This window comes from Equus asinus, chromosome 6 (assembly GCF_041296235.1).
Source record: "Equus asinus isolate D_3611 breed Donkey chromosome 6, EquAss-T2T_v2, whole genome shotgun sequence".
In the NCBI taxonomy this organism is placed as follows: domain Eukaryota; kingdom Metazoa; phylum Chordata; class Mammalia; order Perissodactyla; family Equidae; genus Equus; species Equus asinus.
The window spans coordinates 94768699-94793313 of NC_091795.1; the positions used below are offsets into that span (position 1 = coordinate 94768699).

General features: G+C 38.3%; 1 protein-coding gene and 1 long non-coding RNA gene across 4 annotated transcripts in view; one reads left to right on the forward strand and one right to left on the reverse strand.

Moving 5' to 3' along the window:
- The window catches only part of TAF1B (TATA-box binding protein associated factor, RNA polymerase I subunit B), a 106936-nt gene that overhangs the window by 6082 nt on the left and 76239 nt on the right, over window positions 1-24615 (reverse strand). For all 3 annotated transcript variants that reach the window (XM_070512629.1, XM_014866757.3, XM_070512628.1), the window contains 4 exons: window positions 15139-15286; window positions 8812-8989; window positions 8190-8236; window positions 5550-5640 (listed from right to left, as the gene is read on the reverse strand). In XM_070512629.1, the coding sequence (XP_070368730.1) occupies window positions 5550-5640; window positions 8190-8236; window positions 8812-8989; window positions 15139-15286 (464 nt within the window). The remainder of the gene's footprint in view (window positions 1-5549; window positions 5641-8189; window positions 8237-8811; window positions 8990-15138; window positions 15287-24615) is intronic.
- On the forward strand, window positions 1031-24312 carry LOC123286445 (uncharacterized). Its single transcript, XR_006528791.2, has 5 exons — window positions 1031-1165; window positions 5116-5251; window positions 16887-17026; window positions 22307-22380; window positions 23750-24312. It is a non-coding gene; the product is annotated as an uncharacterized lncRNA (long non-coding RNA).

Genomic DNA, 24615 nt, shown 5'->3' on the forward strand with positions numbered 1-24615 from the left:
AAGCTCATGTCCTAGAAGTAAGCAAGTAGTACCGAAGGAGAGAAGAAGCCAACAGAATGACGTGCTCCTTCCAAAGCCTCCCGGATGCCAGAAGATCCTGAAGAAGCTACTAATTATGCAGAAAATGTGGAAGTGGTTTCCCTCACCATAAAACTTCCATGCCGTCCATGCTTACACAGCGACGCCCCCAGGCACCTTGCTCCTCCTTGCCTTTGCCCAGCTGCCCTTTTGCTGAGGATTAAGTTAGCGGTACTTCTGCTTCTGATAACTCGTACAAAGTGAAGACTGTAGAAGACTGGCACTTAATGCCTGGAGGTCAATCCTATCCTGGTGGGAATGAGGAAAGGTCTGGAATCCCGCATGACACAGTGCTAATAGTCCCTGCGCTGACTTACCCTTTCCTCACCCAGGGAAGGCCAGCCAGGGAGGCTCCACTGTAAATGGAGACCCCACATTGACCCGGCCCTCTGGGTGCCTTCCAGGGCAGAGACCAAGAGTCATGTGGGGTTCCTCCAGATTGGGGGTGACCAGCCCTAGACTCAGGACCAAGCGAAGTGACATGTTCTATTTCTGGTTCTAGTGGCCATTGCTAACTTTGCCAAGCAGACACTGCTACCCTGGAACAAAGATAACACTTAATGTTCATTTTCAGTCTCATTCATTAACTCTAAGTTTCCTAATGTGGAGGATTTTCATAATTTATAGTAAAAATAAGTACTACCTTCTTTTTGATCTCAGGCCATGTTCTTATTGTGAGAAGCAGTGTGGCAAGGGGAAGAGGACTGAATCAGAGGACCCGGTTCTGCCACTTCCTAATGGTATGACCTTGCGTGAGTCATATGTGACACATTTTGGAGGTTCTCAAAGGCAGAGACCGTCTCACTCTTCACGTCCCTAGTGTTGGCAGTGAGTGGCACATGGTAAGGACTCATTTAAATATTTGTTGAAGAATGAATTGATGAATAAATGAACAAACAAATGAATTTAACATCTCTAAACCTGCCTTCTATTTTCACAGGGCTGTCAGAGGAATAATTAAGATAATGCATGTAAGGATTCTTTAAATCCTATACAATTGTTAGAAGTAATTATTATCCAGTGCTTGACAAAGTACCTGGCTAGTTGACACTCAAGAAATATCTGTGGACTTTCTACCAAAAAGCTGGTAAGAAACAGAAAGTCAGAAATTCAAATATTTTAATATTTTGGAATTTATAGTATTCTATAATGGGTAATTTTTCACCATTCGTTTTTAGTGCCGGGAAAGAAAATGCCTATAGAAAGTAAACATTTTAACCAATGTTCATTTTAACCAATTAAGAATTGAGATATTTCTCAAGGATTTCAAAAAGACGATCAAATCAGCAAAATCTTGACTTTATATAAAACAAAGATGTTAACTTTTTACTTTAAATTCTCATAGTGATTTAAAATGTTAAGAAGAGAAATGAAACTTCTCTAATCACTAGGGAGCAGCAGAGATGTAATCAATGTTAATGGTCTTCCTGAAGGTGATGGTCTTCCTGAAAATTATGTGCAAACTAAATTTTTGTGAGCCACGCCACGTTTAAAATATATCAGAGAGGAGCCGGCTCCGTGGCTGAGTGGTTAAGTTCGCGCACTCCGCTGCGGCGGCCCAGGGTTTGGATTCTGGGCGCGGACATGGCACTGCTCATCAGGCTATGTTAAGGTGGCGTCCCACATCCCATAACTAGAAGGACCTGCAACTAAGATATACAACTGTATGCAGGGGAGGTTTGGGGAGATAAAGCAGAAAAAAAAAAAAAAGATTGGCATCAGTTGTTAGCCCAGGTGCCAATCCTTAAAAAAAAAAAAAAAAAAAGACTAGCAACAGTTGTTAGCCCAGGTGCCAATCTTTAAAAAAGAAAAAAAAAAATATATCAGAGAGCTTGTCATTTACCCGTATGGTAAATGAGTTTGTGATTCTTTCAAATATCTTTTTTGTCATTTATTTTCTTAAATAATAAAAGTAACAACATACTCAACGTAAAAAAAAACCCTCAAATAATAAAGAAATTCCCTAAACAGTCTAGTCCCAATCTCTGGATAAACTCACTGTTAAAAATTCCTCATGAATACCTAATCTAGATAGATTCTGGATCTAGACCTCATCTTATGTATTTACAATAAATGCCTATATACGTGTCAATGATGCTACCAGCAAGGAGGTATTTTATTTCCTGGTCATACGCCCAGAAAATGGGGAAGGTAATCTAAAAGAACAACACTGTCTAGATACTCCTTCAAACGTTCACTTTACTTTGCCTACGTCTTTCCACAACCACAAAAGCTACAAAAACAAAGATTCCCCACAAGTCCTAACGTTTTCTACAGGACACCACAGAGTGCTGGATGCTTCCCTCCAGTATTCCCATATGATCTGTTTCTCCACTGCTAAAAATTAAGGTACAATTTACATACAGTAAAATTCCCCGTTCAGTGTACAGTGCTGCTAGCTTTGACAAACACGTAGTTCTGTAGTCACCACCAGGATTAATATGCAGAACAGCTCCCTCACTCCAAAAATCTCCCGTGCCTCTTGATAGTCAACCCCTCTCCAATCTCCAGTCCTTTGATTTCAGGCAACCACTGATCTGTTTTACTGTCCCTAGAGTTTAGCCTCTTCCAGAATGTCATATAAATGGAATCATACCTCACATAACCTTTTGAGTCTTTCATTTAGCATAATGCATTTAAGATTCATTCATATTGTTGGATCTATCAGAAGTTTGTTCCTTTTTATTGCCAAATAGTATTCCGTTGTACAGACATGCTAGTTTGTTTATCCATTCGCCAGCTGAAGGGCATCTGGGTTGTTGCCAGTTTTTGGTCATTGTGAATGAAGCCACTATAAACATTCATATATAGATTTTTGTGTGAACTTAAGTTTTCATTTCACTTGAGTAAATATCTAGGAGTCGGGGGCCGGCTTGGAGGCATAGTGGTTAAGTTCGTGTGCTCCACTTTGTGGCCTGGGCTCACCAGCTGGAATCTGGGGCAGGGACCTATGTACCAGTCATCAAGCCATGCTGTGGTGGTGTCCCGCATACAAAATACAGGAAGATGGGCACAGATGTCAGCTCAGCAACAATCTTCCTCAAGCAAAAAGAGGAAGATTGGCAACAGATGTTAGCTGAGGGCCAATCTTCCTCACCAAAAAATCCCACAAAAAACAAAACAAAAAACTAGGAGTGAAAACTATGGGGTAGTAAAATAAATGTATGTTAACTTTAGGAGAAATTGCCAAACTTTCCAAAACAGCTGTACCATTTTGCATCCCCACATTTGGCATGGTCAGTATTTTGTTTGTTTTTAGTCATTCTGATTGGTATGTAATGCCACCTCATTGTGGTTTTAATTTGCAATTCCCTAGTAACTAATGATATTGAGCATCATTTCATGTGCCATCTACACAACTTCTTTCGTGAAGTATCTGTTCAACTCTTTGGCCTTTTAAAACACTGGGTTGTCTGCTTGTTTTTTTTATTGTATGGGAACTCTTTATATATTTTAGATACAAATCTTTTATCAGACGTGATTTACACATACTTTCTCCTAGCCTATGGCTTCTCATTCTCTCCACAGTGTCTCTTGAACTACTTTACATATGTTATCTCTCTTAGCACAAAGCATATACTTTATGAAGTAGCATCTTGGTCGTGGAGCCCCAGGACAATCTCCTCCCTGGGACCTGGTGTCTCCTGGGAAAAGGCCATTTTGAAACTAGACATACTTTCTTTGATCAGTAAATTTTTTCTTAAAGTAGCTAAAAGTCAGTAAGTCTTAGATGTGCAATTGATTATAACACTGCAATAGGAATTTTGGCTCTAATAGCTATGCTTGAAGTGTAAATTGGTGCCTGGTGTGAGCTAATGAATGCCTAGTCACCACTGAGACACCTGAGTGGCATGGCCCCTGAAGACCTAGCCTCTCAGCATCAGTCAGGACAACCCTAGCTGGCACCATAAAGAGGAAGGCCCAACAGCTGATTCTCCAAGATAACCTAAGACAACAGAACAAACTTCTCTTCTTGCTGCCACTCTTGTACCCACTGAGACCAAATGACTACAGAGATATTCCTTCTGGGACAAGGAAGAGGAAGGACTCATTTCCTGGGTGTCCATGAGCTGTCAGAAGTTCCCCTCCCACTTCTCCTTCATCATGTGTATCGGCATGAAGAGTGACAAACAGTTACTCTTCTCTCCTTTTTGGCAAGGATCCTCTTCCCCACAGTGGCTTTATTCATCCCTGTAAGTCTGCTGTTTCTCTATTTAAAAGTTCCCTTATATTTAGAGAAAAAATAGTCTAGTTCTCTGTGAAAATTGAAATTTAGTTCTTTTTTTTTTTTTTTAAAGATTTTATTTTTTCCTTTTTCTCCCCAAAGCCCCCTGGTACATAGTTGTGTATTCTTCGTTGTGGGTTCCTCTAGTTGTGGCATGTGGGACGCTGCCTCAGCGTGGTCTGACAAGCAGTGCCATGTCCGCGCCCAGGATTCGAACCGACGAAACACTGGGCCGCCTGCAGCGGAGCGCGCGAACTTAACCACTCAGCCACGGGGCCAGCCCCTGAAATTTAGTTCTTAAGAGTATAAAGCAGGCATTATTATCCCTATTTTATTGATAAGGAAACTAGAATTGAATGAATTATCATTTTAACTAATTTGAGGAACCTTGCTTTTTTCAAAGGATACAAAATTACTTGCTCAAACGAGTGTTACTGTAAATTTATGCAAAATACAAAGATGTTACTTTTTTCTTCAAAGTCTCAGAGACTCAAAGTTCTAAGGATATAAAACTGTTCAAATCAGTGATTGATAGAAATCTACTCTATATTATATAAGATATAACGTCACTGAAAATTTATAAGCAAACTAAATTTCAGTGCATTGAGGCTAAGAGGTTAAGCAGCTTGCCTAGTCACATAGCTAGTCTGTACCGCATTCAGGATTCACACCCAGCGCTGTGTGTCTCTGAAGCTATGCTCTTTCCACTCTACCACAACAGACCTACATCGGAATGAGAGTTCAGAGTCAAATAGTGAGAGAGACTGAATTAAATCTACTCTTTCTGCTTTCCTTTGTTTTGACTTTTATAGGCATCTTTATTTGGAGGGAACATTCCAGTTACAAATGTGACAGGCTGACATTTGTAATCTTTGTAATACTGGCAAGCACAGATGGGAGATGACCAACGTTGAAAAAGGAGAAGAGGGAGAGGTATCAGAAATGCAGGTGAGACTCACGCAAATTACAACAAGCTAATTACTAAGAACGCTGTGGTACCTGGGGTGGGATCTTGGAACAGAAAGAGGATATTAATGGAAACACTAGTGAAATCCAAACAAAATCTGGAGTTTAGTTAATAGTAATGTAAAAAATAAAAAAGTTAACTAGAATATAGGGGCTAATATTTCTACGAAAAATGTCATAATGCCAATGAGTCTATACTGATGAAACTTCAGCTTTCAAATGTAGAGTAACAGACTTGAAAATAAAGTAGATGAATCTAAGACTAGAAGAGAGAACATACTTTGCCCTGGTTTCCTCCCATTTTTGTTTTTTCTCATCAAGAGATTTCTTCATAACTTGGTACCATTTTCTGAAATCAAACCATGGCTTATCTGAAAGAAACAAAATCCATGATTATTAACCAAATACGTCACATTACAATAGTATACATTGTTCACTTGAGTCTTCACCCACTGACATAATTAACATTTGTACAATAGCCCCTGGAATTATAGAGGGAGTCACTGTCTCCGTACTCCAATACGACTTCTCCTCTGAGTTCCTACCTATATCGTGGCCCTAACCAGATTATACTGAAGCTGGCTTTTTATATGTCTGCTTCTCCCAGATTTGACTATTACCTCCTTGAGAACAGAAGACATATTTTGTTTGTCACTATACAATCAGTCCTCTTCCTCCCAACTCAACACCCAGCACAGTGCCTGGCATATGGTGGTACTCCAGTAAGTCAGAATTCATGATTTAAGGTACAAATGATAGATAAATATGTGAAATGGCACTATAGCAGCTGAATCCAGACTTCCAGTTTCATCAGCTCCTTTTCTTGTTCCTCCTAATCCTAACCCAAATCCAAAGAATCTGGAGATAAGAAAGTGGACAGCAGTGGACAGCTGGTGTGAATGTATGTTCAAGATGTCGACGTTAGAGAGACAATAGAACTGAATGCAGTCAAGTACAAAACTTCACTCCTCACCCCTTTATTCAATCCATATGGGAGGACAGGAAGAGTAGGGAGGAAAAAAATGAAATGAAAGGTAAAGCAGAAAACAGGATTACAGAGAGAGGGAGTTAGAAGGAAGGCTGACAGGAGGAAGATGGCTGAGTGAAAGCCTGATTTTATATGTTCTTTAATGAACATATTCTCCTTCAAGATGTCTAGTTAAAAATCTTTTCAACTGGCTGACATAATTATCACTTAACCCAATATGGCCTTGTAGGCCATACAGCCAAAGAGCAGAGGCAAATACCAACAGAGCTGTAAGGACAGAGGAAAACTAAAGATTTATAGAACTCGAGGTTCCTTGACCTTAAGTAAGTCACAACTTCTCTAAACCACAAGCCCCTCATCAGTGATGTGGGGGGCAGGGACAGTGCACAGCAGGGGAGCAGAGAGAATGGGGACAAATCCCTGCCCCGCGGACAGCACAGATTTATTTTGAGGATCACAGGGAAGACATGTCAAAGCACCCTGTTTACCCTAAATGTCTACAAAGTCTATGGTGAGCCTTTAGCATGAGAAGGGGTACTAGAAGACATCTTGTTCAACCTTTCAGTCTGTGCGGAAGCCGACCTGAAACAATGTGCAGAAAGAAGGGTTTTTGCACATACTCTGGAAAGAACACACACTGGCTGTTACCATTAAACCCAAGCTCCTAAAACCAATAAACATATAAATGGAACCTTTAAAAAAGTCAAACTCATAAAAACAGAGTAGAAAAGTGGTTGCCAGGGGCTGGGGGAGGGGGAAATAGGGGAGGTTGGTATAAGGCGCAGACTTGCAGCTATAAGATGAACAGCGTCTGAGGGTCTAATGTGACACATGGGGACTAGAGCTGACAACACTGTATCGTATAAACGAAATTTGCTAAAGAGAGTTGAACTTAAATGTTCTCATCAAAAAAAAAAAACATAAACATGTAATGTGATGGATGTGTTAATTACCTAGATGGGGGGGTACCCTTTCACAATGTACACGCATATCAAAGCACCACAATGTATGCTTTAAATATCTTACAATTGTATGTCAATTATACCTCAATAAAGCTGAAATTACAACCCCCCCAACAGTGAACATAAATCCTGGTGAGAATATCAGGAAAACGGAATTGAATTTAAGAATTCATGTATTTACCAAACTTTACTGAGTTGCTCTCAGGCCAATCACTATGTTAGATACTAAAGATACATTAAAAAAAAAAAAAAGTAAGAAAGATATGGCCCCTCCCCCTAGAAGCTCACAATCTACCTGTCTGTCTGTCCATCATTAATGTAACACTTACTACACATCAAATATTCTTCTAAGCACTTTACAAATATTCACAACCTAACAAGGATGGACATACTCGGTCCACTAGTTATAATTCAATGTCCTAACCACCTTATAGAAGTTTGGACAGGAGTGGTTGTGGCAGGAGTGATTAGTTCTGATTTGGGAAGAGGTGAGGTGCGGAGTGGGTGTGAAGAGAAGGGAGAAGAGGGTATTCATGTTGCATCTTGAAGAATGAAGACAGATTTGCCACGGATTGACGGAGCTGGGGGGTAACAAGGAACGAGCATTTCAGGTAGAAGGACCAGTGTGAGGCAGGACTGAAGGCGCTAGAATAGAGGGTACGGTCACAAAGTGCCAGGAAGTTCATGTCTGGTCTGGCGAGTGAGTAGAAGCTGGGAATAAAAAAGCAGGCTGGTCTTTACACATAGTAGAAAGTCACTTAAGTTTTTTCATAGCCTAGAGATATAATTGGATAACTACATGAAAATATAACCCTAGTATAAGGTACAATTTGTATACATACGTATCTATAAGTGTATACATATGTGTAGCTGTATGCGTATATTTTTCAAAGTTTCTTTCCTACTTTATTGTATCTTTTAATCCTTATTTACAATCACTTTGAATTTGATTGACAAAAAAATTAAGTACCTTCTTTGTTCTTTTCATTATATTTCTCAGCAATATTAGACAAAGACCTGGGGATACCAATAAACAAGTCAATTTATTTAGAAATCACTTATTTGAAGACAAATTTTGAATTCTTCTGAAAGAAATGTATACAACAGTACTTGAAATTGATGCTAAATTTTAATGGAGAAGCAATCACTGAAACAGGGAAGAAGACACTATAAATACCGCCACTCTTTCTTGGCATTTGGGAGGGGTAACACTGTAAGATTCCTTTACTTTCCAAAATAATCTTTGAGAGACATATAGTGCCAGGAGCCTAAAGGCATACAGACAAAGTGCTAAATAATTCTTTAGGATTTGTGTCTGATGATTTAAAACTTAGGAATCAGTGGAGCAATGAGAAACACACGTATCTACCTAAAAAAGAGGAATAAAACATGACACAAACAACTTTCTAAGGTAGAATGAAATCTCTGACAACTAGCTGAGTCAAAATATTATGTAAGAACTAACTGTCACTACTAGTCAATGTCCTGTAACAACTGAGTGTCTCTCTTTTCTACTGAGATAACAAGATTCCTTTACTCTGAATAGGTTAAAACAAAACAATTTTTTCCTCATAAAACTGACATACACTTACCATTCTAAATTGTCATCCAATAAAAACAGCAGCTTCAATACTACTACAATGACAGCTACAGCTTGTACATCATATTTAGCAGTTTTTGCCATTTTAGCTATTGGATCAAAGGTCAGAAAATCCACTTCTCCTATTCCAGTCATTTTTACCACTTGGCAGGTTAAATTGTGCATTTCGTCTGTTGAAGAACAAAAGAGTAAAATGTGAATTAAATTCTTTGCTAATCAGACCATACTAAAGTATATATCCATAAGATAAGCTTCCTCTTAAACCACAGTACCAAGCTAGAACTCAGAGACACACATTTTGTGAATAAAATAAATCAAAGGATGATACTCATATAGAGAAACTAACGGTAGGATCTTGGCAAGGCATGTCTTTTCCTACTTTGAACTCCTAAAACCACAACTATGTATAGGACACATCTTGGCACCTAACACACAGCCATGGAACAGTTTCCTATTGGTTCATACCTGTCTCTCGTCTTGTTCCTGCGGTAATTTGTGCTTACCTGAAACTCACTCCCCATAAGACCAAGAGCTTCTCCAGGAATGTGCACTCACTCACTGGCTGGCACCCTGGCTAGCACGCTGGAAGCTTCAATGTGTGCTTAACTAGATGTACTGCTTTTCCAAAGAGATTATATGCTCAGCAGAGACTGTATCTACTAGTCGAGGCTGAATAAGGTAGGACCTGGAACCAGAAACCCTAGGGACTATATTCAGGCTTTCCAATCATTAGCTTTGTGATTCTGGATTACAGTCACTTAACCTCAGGTTCTTCGCTTGTCAAATGCGTTATGGTGAGGATAAACTGAGATTAAATAAGATAGTACAAGTGAACATACTTTGAAAACTTTAAATCACTAAACAAATGTCTTTACTCATTAATCTAAGTACCTACCATGTGCCACATTCTATTTTCATTAATTTCCTGTAGAATGGCTACTACCTGTAAGAGCATAATAAACTGTGCTGATTTGAACTGAGCCTCCTACATGCACTCAGTCCCCGTGCCTGCTGACTCTACACCCAAAGTCGCATACAATACAGTGGTTAAGAGCAGACTAGGGAACCAAACTGCCTGGCTGGCAATCCTGCTCCATCACTCACTAGCTCTGTGACCTTGGACAAGTTACATGACTTCTCTGTGCCTCAGTTTTTTCATCTGTATAAAACAGGAATAACAATAGTACCTACCTCATAGTTATTGTGAGGATTAAATGAACTAATATGCCTAAAGCACCGAGATCAGCGCCCGGCATACCGTGGGCACTTAATCAGTGTGAGCTATTATGCTGACTGCTCTCAAATCCATCCACTGTTCTCCCTCCCCACTGTTGCTCCTTAGTTCACCCTCATAACTGGTCTTCCTTCCTCTGGTCTGAAGCTGCTTAATCTAATCATCTCATTCCCCTGCTCTCACTAACCCATTAAAACTTTTAGCTCCCAGCCCAAATAGATCGCCACAGTTGCCCAAACAAGCCAGATTCTCACTGGCCTCTAGATGCTTTACTCAACTATTTTTGCCCCTTTGCCTAGAAAGCCCATTTCTTTTCCCCATTTCTCACCTCAGGCTTTGCTGGGCGGATTCTTACTCATCTTACAGAACTCAGTCCCACCAATCACTGCTTCTAAGAACACCTGTAAGACACCTCTGCCTCTATGGTCAGCCTATTCTGAACGCGTGAGCGGCTCTTCCAGCGTTGACCCGACTGCGTACTGTTAAGGGTGCACTTCTTTGTCTCTCTCAACTTGAGGGACGACTCAGTCTTGATCTATTTGTCTTCCTAACTGCAGCAACTTATACATAATTGGTGTTACCTATATGTTTTCGGTGAAGAATGAGTAAAATATAAAACCAATTTCTTTCTTGAAATGTTTAAGTAAAGAAACTCCACTGATTAAAAAATGCTTTGTTCACACAGATATAGAAACACATAACAATGATAATTCAAAGTATGGCATCAAAATATTTTTATTTGTCTACTAGGTTCTAATAATTTAGCTAGTTTTCACTTGGCTTTTACTCATTCTTTCAAAAAAATATTTATTGAGCAACTATGTCCTGGGTACTGAAGATAAATACATAGCCCTCTTCCTCAAGGAGCTTATTATTTAATAACTGTAAATAATCAGAATGCAATATGATCAGGACCGTGACAAAGATGAGGTGATGCTTTGAGGACAGGCAAACAGTTCAGTCTGGTGTTGAATGGAGAGAGGTAGGTGGTATCTGTGTGATACAGAATTTGGACTTACAATTGTTAAGATAATTTTAACTTACAGATTCCATCTGAATTTACTCATGGGCTTCATTCAGGTACAAAAAGATCATAAGATACAAAATTAAGTTTAATTCAACAAGCATTTACTGAATGCCTACTATGTGCAAGACATTCTGCTACAATGGAGGAAACCAGAAAAATGGGTAACAGGTAGGATTCTTGCCTTCACACACATACACTTAAAACACAGGAAAAAATTAATTTTAAAATACATTCGCTAAAATTTTGTATATTATATTTGGTTATAGAGGCTCTAGTTTCTTCTCAGATAATTTAAAAATCAAAACCATACTACTACTATAAAGGACAGTTCTTGAAAAATGTTTCCCCTATTTCTTTTAAAATTAGTATCTTAAACTGCTTCTCTTATACCAAAAGTACAAAGTAATAAAAAAGCAAATGGAAGAAATTATGAGAAAGGAAGAAAGGACAGTGGAGAAAAACTAAGGAGTGCAGGATCCTGAACCAGAGCATAACATGGAAAGAACACTAGCTGTGGAATGGAAAGACTGGGTTGTAAGTATGTAGTCTGCCATCTACCAGCCAGGTGTCACTGAGCCCCATCGAGTCTCAGCTGTAAATGAAAACACCCACTTCCCCTCCCTTTCCACCTTCACAAATGAGGGAATGTATATGGAGGCACTTTGGAAGTGCTAAAGTTATCCAAAAATTTTAAACATGACTGTGAAAGCTGCCAGAAATCTTCTCTAGCAGACTTGGCAGTCCCAGGATGAGGAACGATACCAGAAAAAGCGTCTGGAGCTCGTTCAAAGCCATCAAAGAGGCAGTGCTTACTCAGAAGGGTGTGTGTGACACGCTTGCTGAAACCCTTCTGCCTCGTTCCAGAGACTACACGGTCACACGGAAAGCCACAGAGGAGGGACATTTGTCGTCCCAGCATGCTTAAAACCACTTTTAGCTTTCTGAAAACCCTAAAACCTCTCTTTGTGAAAGTGCCAAATACACAGGTCTCCTCTTTTTGATTAACAGAACTGATGGCACTGTAGAAGGCAAAATTTGTAAGTTTAAAAAATGGTGACATCCTACAGGTCTTTTTTTATTTTATTTTATATATATATATATTTTTTATTTTTGAGGAAGATTAGCCCTGAGCTAACTGCTCTTTTTGCCGAGTAAGACTGGCCCTGAGCTAACATCTGTGCCCATCTTCTTCTACTTTACATGTGGGACGCCTACCACAGCATGGTGTGCCAAGTGGTGCCATGTCCACACCCAGGATCCAAACTGGCGAACCCTGGGCCACCGAAGCGGAATGTGTGCACTTAACTGCTGTGCCACCAGGCCGGCCCCAGGTCTTCTTATAATCTTATGGGTAGTTTGCAAATCAATGTCACATTTTACAAGCTAAGTCCTAAGGTGCAGAGACTTTCATATCTCAATTTGTAGCTCTATTTTGTTTATTGTTTTCCTCCCACTCTTAAGTAATATAAACTCAATATAGGACATTTATTATACATAAAGGTAGAAGAAAGGAAAAAATGCATTATCATAACTTATAAATAGCACTTTAATATTTTGGTATATTTACTTCCAATATTTTCACAAATATTTTCATTTTATGTAGCTATGGTTATGGTTATATCTAATTTTGCAATTTGGCTTATTTCACTTTTCACTATAACACAAATATCTTCCATATTTTTATGAACTCTTCACAAACATGATTTTAAAAGCTGCATATGGGGCTGGCCTGGTGGCATAGTGGTTAAGTTCGTGTGCTCTGCTTTGGCAGCCTGGGGTCCAACAGTTTGGATCCCAGGCATGGACCTACACACCACTCATCAAACCATGCTGTGGTGGTGTCCCACATACAAAACAGAGGAAGACTGGCATGGGTGTTAGCTCAAAGACAATCTCCCTCAAGCAAAAAGGGGAGGATTGGCAGCAGATGTTAGCTCAAGGCCAATCTTCCTCACCCCAAAAAAAAAAAAAAAAAGCTGCACAATGCATAATCTTCCACTGAATATACGTACCACTGTTTACTTAACTACTACCTTTCTGCTGGATATTTAAGTTGTTTTTGATTTTTCAGTATTATAAATAAGAAGGTTGATAACATTTATGTATACATTTTTTTCTATATTTCAAATTATTTCTATTGAACACTCTGTGTAAAGTGAAATTTCTGTATCCTGGTTCTAATGGGCCAGCCCTCTGGCCGAGTGGTTAAGTTCATGCATTCCACTTGGGCGGCCCAGGGTTCGCCAGTTCAGACCCTGGGTACAGACCTATGCACCACTCATCAAGCCACGCTGTGGTGGGGTCCCACACAGAAGAACTGGAATGACTTACTGCTAGGACGTACGACTATGTACTGGGCCTTGGGAGAAAAAGGGCACTTAATAAATAGCAGATGATGTCTCTCTGCATATTATAATGGACTTAATTCTACCTGTTATTCTCAGGAAGAGTTAGGTGAGAAATACGATCAAACTACACACACTGGCCAGAAAATACTACTACCCTCTCACTGCTGAATGGCAACCACATGAGCTAGACATTTGCCATAAACCAGCCCGTGTCAGCTATATTTTGGTAATTCCTGGTATTCCTGCCATAATCTAGTATTCCCTTTATAAGTTCAAGATTTTGGAGTACATGAGAGAACACAGCAACCTTCCCTGTTTTGAAAGAACCATCAAAGATGTAAACCAAATTTTTGTAACTATGTATGGTGACGGACATTAACTAGACTTATTGTGGTGATCATTTTGCAATGTATACAATTACGTTGTATACATGAACCTAATATAATGTTATATGTCAATTATACCTCAGTTAGGAAAAAAAGAAGTAAATCAAAAAAACAAAATCCGAAAGAGTAATTCTGATCTATGCAACATGTTAAAATGCAGAAATCAGACTTTCCAAATTCTGGAATCATTATTAATCAAATAGCTAGTGACTTTTGTGATCTCAACAGGAGACACACACATTTGAAGTGTTTTTTTCCTTTTTTAAAAAATATTTTTAAATTATAGACATATTTACATTTGTGTATATATGTTAGTATATATTTATTTTTACAGTTAAAATTATACTGCACAGTTTTGTATATTACTTTTTTCATAACATGTATTTTCCTTTCCTACTAAAAATGTATTCAATCACATTTCTGATATTGCTCGAGCAATAGTATCGTTACACCATATTTGTATTTTCTCTTAAGACTAAAAGTCCCAAATTCCTCACATTCTAGTTCAGCAGGAAATTCAGGCCTGGATTCCATGGGCAGACCCCATCGGGTTACTGTGTCTTGGTACATTGTGAGCAAGGTGTAGTGAGGCTCTCTCACATTCTGTTTCCTGGCCTTAAAGACTTCATTGTGATCCTACCAGCCTTTGATCTCCACTTGTTTTAGGAACCAGAAATAGCATTATGTTACTATTATTTATAATTAAAAAATTAAAATTCATTATGTAATAATCATGCTTCACGCAAATAAAGAAATGCTGTTTTCCAGACGGGGGAGGGGGCGCCTAGCTCATAAAAACATACTGAAACATTTGTTACTTTACTCGCAGTTGGCAAACTTACTGTAAAAACCAAATATATTCTCTCAGGCACATCCCTCACATCAAAATAGAACTCTTTATTTCTGAACAGTTTCTTTTTAACTATTTTAAATGGTTTGAAATATTTTAAAGATTTTATTTATTTATTTTTCCTTCTTCTCCCCAAAGCCCCCCAGTACATAGTTGTACATTCTAGTTGCAGGTCCTTCTGGTTGTGCTGTGTGGGACACCGCCTCAGCATGGCCTGATGAGCGGTACTAGGTCCGGGCCCAGGACCCAAACCAGCGAAATCCTGGGCTGCCGAAGCAGAGTGTATGAACTCAATCACTCGGCCACAGGGCCAGCCCCTGAAGTACTTTAAGAAAGGATTTTGAAATTAAGCTTTATGTTACTATGGACTCTGTCAGGTGGCTCTAATAGTCTGTCATTTGAGAGGCTTCTACATTTTGCTCATTATAATTCTAGCAGGTAAAAGTGTCCTCACCATATACACCACGCACTTACCAGGGAGATTGACTTCCATCAAGTATTTCAGACACAACATGTTTGGATGAAGATAGCAGTCTTCAGTTATGTCTGGAAAACGTGGCAAATCTAAAAATGTGGCAATTTCAATCATTTTTTTATAGATATCCTCATAGTTAGGCCAAGACTGAAATAAAAGAGAGACAGTCAAGCTAACAATTTTTGCAACATAAATTATTTTTAAAAATAATACATACTCATTGAATAAAATTTGGAATGTGGAGAAAAGCATGAAGGGGAAACCACCCATAAATCCCTAATATCCTAACTTAGCAGTTTTAAAAGTAATAACACTAAATTAAGAAGCTACTGAAATTCTATTTGGCTCACAAAACTCTTACTGGCCTTACCCATGATACAGTAAAATCAGTCCTTCTTGCCAGTCATGGAGGAATCTGGGGGAAGGGACAAAGCTGTGACCCAACTGGAGTTACAACGTTGTCATAACTGTTCTAAACACAACTTCCCTCTCACCCTTCATTACCAGCACCCTCTCATTAATCTTCAAATTCAAAGCTAACAAATTTAGTTCACTGTTGCATACTATTCACATGCTTCTATGTGGGAGATAACACCAGGGTTTAAGTCTAATAGCTAAAAATCCACAATTCAATTTCATACTAAACTCTCCCACATAGTAGCATATAAGATTCTTTAATAGATTTCAGAAAAATCTATGAGCTAATATCAATACATTAATTCTGTTCGGCACTTTAAGATCATCCCCGTAGTTTATTGGGTATGCTATTTATATTTTTGCAATTTATAAACATTCCTGACATTAATACTACATATAATTTTTCCTCAATTACTTATCCATTCAAATAAAACTATCAAATTTAGTCTATTCCATGCAAAGTACTTTGGGAAATATAAAGATGAATAAAACAATCCCTTCAAGGAGTTTATCATCTAGAAAAGGAGATAAAATAACTATAGTACAAGATAGAAAATTATCAAGTACCCCAAGTAAGATTTAAAAAAAAAGGGCTTCTGGGATTTCAGAAAAACTAACATTTCTCATATTGGTAGGACCCTCTTAAAATTGGGCCTGAATACAAACATTTTGGAAACCTGTTTGGCAGTATCTATTAAAGTTGAGCGTGTGCACATTCTATGACAAAGCAATATCCGCTCCTAGCTACATATACCCAACAGAAATGTGCAAGCATGTCCACAAAAAGACATGTACTAGAATGTTCATAACAACATCATTTGTAAAAGCCCCAAGTTCGAAACTATCCAAATGCCATCAATGATAGAAAAGATAAGTAAATTTCGATATAATCTCAAAATGAAACACTATATAGCAAAGAAATGAATGCTCTACAAGCAACGATATGAATGAATCTTCAAAACATAATGTTGACATAAAGAAGGCAGATGCAAAAGAGAATGAGTCCATATACATAAAGTACAAAACTCGGCAACTCAGCACCAAGCTTCCATACCGTTAGAAGTCAGGAGAATGGTTACTCTTGGGGTAGGGGGAGGTAAGGACTAGATGTGAGCACAAGGGTGGAGCTTCTGGGGTGCTAGTAATGTTGTTTTTCAATTTCGGCATGGATTCAGGTTGTGAAAAGTCATCACATTTGTGCTATGTTTACTTTTCTGTATGTCTAGTTTACCTCAATAAAAAGTAAAAATAAAAAAGTGGCAAGAAAAGAAAAACACCAGTTAACCAAACTATTTTGTATAACAGAACTGCTTCACACATCATTTTGCAGGAGACACAGTCTAGTTGGCAAATTCAGAGTTGGAAAGACCTTTAGAAGTATATGGTCCAACTTCACCAGACCCCGAGCAGGCCCAGGTTTGGCTCTTCTTGTAACTCTCCAGTGATGGGAACTCAATATCCTCCCCGAAGGTAGGCTGTTTCATTTTTAACAGGTCTAATCATTAAAAAGTTCTTCCATACTCTCAGTGAAAACCTCTTTCCCAATTTGAGTTTAAAGTCAATTAAACCCCAAGCTGGTTTTGAGAACACTGCTCAGTCATCATGTCTTGCCCATCTTCTAAATGTATGAATGTGTTTGGGAGCCAACTGAAGGAATGAATATTTCTGTTGAATTTTACTTTGCTAAATTCAGCTCACACGCAATTATAAAGCACAAGGAAATGCTTTACAATGGTACAGTGGTATGCTTACAGAAAACAATCATACTGTCAATTTCTACAACTTATAATTATGCTTGACTTTATTTTTGATTGTAAAGCTATAATCTTCTTTGTATAGTAGTCCCCCCTTATACACGGTTTCACTTTCTGCGGTTTCAGTTACCTGTGGTCAACCGAGGTCGGAAAATACTAAATGAAAAAATTCCAGAAATAAACAATTCCTAAGTTTTAAATTGCATGCCATTCTGAGTAGCGTGATAAAATCTCATGCCATCCTGCTCCATCCCACCTGGGAGAATCATCTCTTTGCCTAGCGTATCCATGCTGTCCTGAATGTATATATAGGAAAAACATGGTTTCAGTCCTACCCATGGTTTCAGGCACTTAATAGGGGTTTTGGAACATATCCCCCTTGGATAAAGGGAGACTACTGTAGTATATTTTCATACCACTACTTAATATCTAAACTCTTGAGTTTTACTAGGAAAAAAAGGCCTTCAGTTTATGCTATATTATTAACATAAGATTAATCCATAGCTGAAGAATATAATTCTGTCAATCCAAAGTAACAATATAACCTTTTTAAGTCTTTTTTAAATGTTAAGATAGAGTAATTCTATTTGTACACTAAAACACTATTCATATAGTACTTTAATCTGTAAATTCTAACCTGTAAATTTAAAAGAGAAAAAAAGAAAACAAATTCTCCGTGACCTTTGGGAGGAAACTGTCTTTTTTCTTTATAAAATTAACTCATTTAGACATCTGCTTCACTTTGTACAGAATTTGAAGCATCTTTTCAAGTTAAGACAATTTTAACATGACCGACAAGATTTAAGGCAACCCTAATCCTTTAAAAAAATGCAGGTAGGAGATGTACTTAGGTACTTTTATCTGCAAACAAAACACTAGAGCAGTAAAGTTCCCCTTAGAAAAATAGTAATCTCAAAAAACCAATTTAATAGATACGAATTCCTAACAAGCAATTGTAAGGTCATTAATCAAAAGGAATCTGGTGAGCTAAAAAGATTTAATGTATTTTCAAAATGTCCACACTAAAAGTGGGTATGTCAAACTAAATATCTGGTGACAAAAAGGCCACCATTCTTTCACATACGAACTCAGGATAAAATAACTATTAATAACGCAAATCTACATAACTATATTAGAGTTGACAAAACATTATAGATTCTCCAAGTCTCGATTCAGTATGGTAGGTTTTACTTTTTAAAACTTCATTTATTTTTAAACAGACTGACTTTTTCTTTTGCATAATATTGAAGACGTTTTTTAAATGGTGGCTACAGGGTTTCAATATCATTTTACTTATTTTCTTACCAGTCTTCTATCATTGTTATACAATTAAGTTGTCTCCAATTTTATACTAGTATAAATAATGCCATGATGAATATATTTAAGCAATATTTAAATTTGATTATAAAAATAATACACGATCATTATAGAAAATTTATGAAATATACTATAGTAAAGACAATAAAAATTGCTCACAACTTAGAGAAAGCCACTGTTAGGATCTTGGTGGACAGGCAGATCCATTTTTATAACACTGGGATTTAAATCCAACAGCCTCTCTGACATCTCTGCTTGGATCTCTCTCCACTACGTCAAACTTACATATTCCAAACTGACTTCATCTTCCACACCTCCAAATTGTACCCTCCATCAGTGTTCCTTACCCAGTCACCACAGCCGAACATTCAGGAATCATCCCTGATACCTCCCTTTGCTCACACACCACATCCACACAGACTGTTGATTCCACCTCAAAACTGTGTATTGACTGCTGCTCTCTCTCACTACTTCCACTACTATTTCCCTGCTCTAAGCCTCCATCAGCCCAGATCTGGGCTACCAGCCTCCTAACTGATATCCGCATATCTGCTTTTGCCTCTTTGAAGCTGGCAGCAAGAGTGGTATTTTAAAAAGCAAATCTGATACGTCACTCTCCCACTAAAATCTCTAATAGTTTACATGGCTCTTAGACTAAGTTCCCGAAAACCTCTGTACAAGGTGAATTAGATATATATAGTTTCGTCTCCTGCCTTTTCACCTAATATTATATTTTGTGAATATTTTCTAATGTCAACAGATAGCCTATAACGATACCATTCTGAGTGACTGGAAAATATTCCCCTTTATGAATCCATCATTTCCTTATTACTGGACATCTATGTTAGCTGTATAGTACATGCATACATATTAAGCAGCTATTAAAAAGTGTTTTCATAGGCTGTTCCATAACTTAGGAAAATATTCATAGTACAACTTTGAGTTTAAAAATGCAGGAGAGGGGCTGGCCCCATGGCCAAGTGGTTAAGTTCATGCGCTCTGCTTCGGCAGCCCAGGGTTTCCTGGTTCAGATCCTGGGCGTGGACATGGCACCGCTCATCAGGCCGTCCTGAGGCGGCATGCCACATGCCACAACTAGAAGGACCCACAACTAAAATATACAACTATGTACCGGTGGGATTTGGGGAGAAAAAGCAGAAAAAAAAAAAAAAGAAGAAGAATTGGCAACAGTTGTTAGCTCAGGTGCCAATCTTTAAAAAAAAAAAAAAGGAGACAAATTTGTATATATTCTTCAATCCTAATTTTGCAAATATGTTATGTACATTAAATAAGACAATCAAAAATACCAGATGTTAATGGCATCCATTAGAAATTGGATTGTGGATGATATTTATTCCCTTCTTCATACATTTCATTATATTCTACATTCCCTTTAATCATTCTGAATATATTACTTTCATAAGAAAAAAAACATTCAAAAACATATTACAATGGTCTGAGAAATTAAACATAGACTTACCATATGATCCAGAAATTGCACTCCTGGGTATATGCCCAAAAGAACTTAAAGCAGCGACTCTAACAGATACTTGTACACCAATGTTCACAGCAGCATTATTCACAATAGCAAAAAGGTGCAAACGACCCAAATGTCCATGGAGGAATGGATAAACAAAATGTGGTCTATCCATACAATGGACTATTACTCAGGCTTAAAAAGGAATGAAATTCTGACCTATGCTACAACATGAATAAACCTTAAAGATATTATACTAGATGAAATATGCTGGACACAAAAGGACAAATGTTGTATGATTCCACTTGGATGAGGTACAAGAATAGCCATAGAAACAGAAAGCAGAACGGTGGCCCTCAGGGCAGGGAGGAGGGGTCATGGGATGTCAGTGTTTAATGAGCACAGAGTTTCAGTTTGGGATGATGAAAAAGGTCTGATGGATGGTGGTGATGGATGCACAATGTGAATGTACTTAATCCCACTGAACTGCACACTTAAAAATAGTTTCAATGGTAAATTTGATGTTACGCGTGTTTTGCCACAATTTTTAAAAAGTATAAAAAAGGAACCTAATTAACATCTGCCTAAAGAAAAAATTCCCAACATATTAGAGAGGTCATAATTAGAAGGTCATCTTAGAGGTCATAATACTAAAGCTGCAGATTAAAAAAATCCAACATATATAAAATCTACAACCATCTAGAATCTATACTACTTGCTAATATCTACCTTTATCTTATATAAAAGATCTTAGCAATAGACACATACATTTGGGGTGAGGATGGAATTATTAAACTGTAACTATTAAATATGGAACACCAAGATATGGGTCTGCCTTTCCCAAAAGACAAAATATACTCAGCAAAAAGAAAATATAATACCTGCCGAATCTCTTGCTCAGGGCCTCTCTGTCCAGAAATTAGGCTCATTACCATGTAATGGTTCTAGTGTAAGACTGAAAGGGATCTTCATAGCGCCTCAAATGAGGTAAGAGTTATAACTGGACATCACCACTGCATGCTCTCTGCTGCACACAACGTCATCAAAAGGATCAGAATGCTGCCTTCTGCCTCCCACATCACTTGAGGTGGTGGCCCAACTGTCCCTACAGGCTTTGGCTATGGACTAACTTCCCTACACATCTGCTCCCATTCCAACCAAATCAGGCCAGTCCGGGGGGCCCGCACTGCTGGCTCAGCAAAGTCTCTGACCTTCGGCAGAAGGCTGGGAGCATTATTACTTAGCATTGTTTTAGAGACTAAGACCATAGTGAAACATTTTTGTTTCTATCCCATTGTCCTTAGCCCAGAGAGGGGAATCAGGCTTTAATTTTGACAAGATGCTAAAACATGCTAACTATCACATAATAATTAAACATTTAATGACTGTTAGAATAGTCTTATTTTGACTTTTAGAAAGTGCATTCATGTATAGAACACACCCAAGAGAAGGGTCTCATAGAAGCCGCTAGATATTTTACGGTATTTTCATTTGGTGTGTGGAATCCCTGCTGTATTAAGTAGAATAAGAAGACGCTCAGAATCCTGATTAAAATTTTGCATGTTTAGTAAGGTATAACAACATTTGTTTTATACTGGCCCTTTGATTATCTGCTAATTTGTCTAACTGTACCTCAAATCTCTTGTGGAACAAGAGTTGTGTAGAACAAGATGGAATAACAACAGAAAGACAGAGGCAGAGAGATAAGACGAGTCTGCACTGCTCAAAGCATCATCTCTATCAGAATCACTTGCAAGATGCTTCTTAAAAATGCATATTCCTAAGGGGCCAGCCCCGTGGCAAAGTGGTTAAAGTTCCACATGCTCCCCTTCAGCGGCCCCAGGTTCCCAGGTTTGGACCCCGAGTGTGGACCTACTCTATTCATCAGCCATGCTGTTCTAGGCATCCCACATACAAAATAGAAGAAGATTGGTACAGATGTTAGCTCAGGGCTAATCTTCCCCAAGGGGAAAAAAAAAAACAGAAAAAAACAAAAAAAAGAGGAAGATTGCCAATAGATGTTAGCTCAGAGGGAATCTTCCTCTCACACACACAAAGAGGATATTCCTAGATCCCACACCAGACTTAATGAATCAATCTCTCACACTGGGTCTAAGAACCTGTAGTTTAAACAAGCTCTCCAGGATATTCCTATGCAAAAACATAAAATGCAGTGGCTTCCCATCTTCATTTTTCTTGCAGCCTAGAAGAGACCCTCAGATGGTTTTACTCCATAAGCTTGAAAAGCAAAGAGCAACCACAAATTCCAGCGATGGGTAAGATGTGGGAGGCCAAGAACAAAAGAAAACATCAGCTGGTTTCTATTCATGCCGTCTGGCAGTAGTAATTCTGGGAGGAGTGGGAGTGAGGAAAACTGAGAACACCTGTTATCATTACACTCGCCATAATTTCCCTCAGGTAGATTTTAAACCTGTCAGACTATTATTCTAACAATGATTGCACAAACAATCCCCAAAGCTACATGGGGCCTACAGAGTAAGATGGTGAACAAATCCAGAGTAAAGTTTGAAGACTTCGGGTGTATTAAAACTTGATCTAGTACGACCATTCTTTGGAGGTGCTTCATAAGTGACTGACAGCTCTGGAGGAGTCTTTTTCTTCCATCAACCAACAGGGACCTAGTTTCAAAGGTGTAGGATTGCTCCAAGGCAAAATGAATCATCGTGGCAAACTGCCACTCAGTGGGTTAGGCTGGACCAGCATTACATCTTTTCTTTTTACTCACTCAGAGAGAAGATTAGAATGTTGTTGATCAACATTCAAAATACTGGAGATGTACTACAGAATGAATTTCCAGTTTCCTCTTTATCCTTTCTTGCTGAGTCTAGTGAGGGATGACGAAATGACTAATTCTCGAGAGGATATAGAAACAGTGCCAAGGACCATGGTGGAATAATGTTTACGTTACACATTATCTGTTTAGAAATTGGTCTGTGGGTTTAAAATATATAAAAATAAAGAAAATCAAGGCTGAAAAGAGAAAAGTAGCCCTACTGTCTGTAAGAACTGGCAGAATGAATTATGTCTGTAATAGAGACAAGTGTATCTAGTGATTTGATTATTTGGTATTCCATATAGAGACGGTGTCCCTGAAAGAGACTAGATTTTCAGTTTCTTCTACCAGATGAACTGAAAGGTTTTTGCTAGAAGTAAATGATGCTTTGAACCATACTCCAGAAACTGAGTCAAAAATAAAGCAGCAGAAGAGGCAGAGGCAGAAAAAGGAGGTTATCTTCAAATTAAGGAAGGAAGTAAAATGAAAAGGATATCTAACTGGTGTTGGGATGTTCACAACTCAGAAAAATGAGATGGGTGGAAATACTAAAATCTAATTTGCACACCTGTCTTCTCTCCCGAGCTTTGCTCTTATGTCAGGGTAATGGCAGGAAGATTCAATCTCACGGCCTGCTCAGAAAGAGAAAACAAACCACATCAATACTCTCTGTATTCTGTATTCCATTCCCCTATGTTTTAAGTGAGTTTTGTCAGATTTGTTGTTATTGGGTCAGAGGGGCCCACTTAAATACTACCAGAACAACGTAAGGGAAAGAAATAGTTCACGTAGGATAAAGGTTTAAGGGTCTTTAAAGGTTTTTTCTTTTTTTTTTTTGGTTTCGTTTTAAGGTGTGCTCAACTTTCTGGAATAACAAAAACAAAACCAAACCAAACACAGAAGAAAAACAGTCCCCAGCAGCCCACACACACAAAACTCCACTGGCATTATCTTCACCGCCATCTCCTAGAACAATTGCACCTTTTGTCATTTCTGGTGGAGGTACAGCTGCTGAAGAAGCCAAGACTTAGAGGAGAAAGCAAAGACATGGAAGGACGGAAGAAAATGCTTCCTTTGTTAATGAAAAGCTGTTTCCATTTAAAAGTTTCAACATACTATGGAATAGTGAATGCACTTTTGTGAGCAAAAGCAAAGCATACAATGAAGAAAAGCTGCCTGTCAATTAAATAAACAGTCATTTGAAGACACCCCCTTTCTTGAGAAAGCGGGGGAGAAGGGAGGGAATGTGGACTACTACCAGTCGTGGCTGAAGATGTGTCTGAGAGGTACAGTAAATACGACACAGGGCTTCTAGAGTGATACAGATTCATTTAATTACGACAGTAAGAAATCACAAGGTTAATAGGTTTTTTAAAAGACCACAAGGCTATAATAAACTGTTCTAGCATGCATTAAAAATGGAGTGCTTGGGAAAGCATTTTATTGAATTTCACAAATTTCCAGTGAGTTTATTTTCCTTCATGAAGCAATGCCTTAAGACAGGTAGGGACAAGCTAGAGTTTCTGTTACACAACAGCAGGCTCTTGTGATAAACCTGATTACAATACCCTGCCAGAGGTGAACTTCCTGCTTAGCTATTAAAAAAAAAAAAAAATTGAGTACACTGCCTCACCCTTACTTATCCTTATTGTTGTTTTGAAGCAAAGATTCAGCTGAGAAAAAGCTAATACGACAAGCACCTGTTAATCCAAGACTT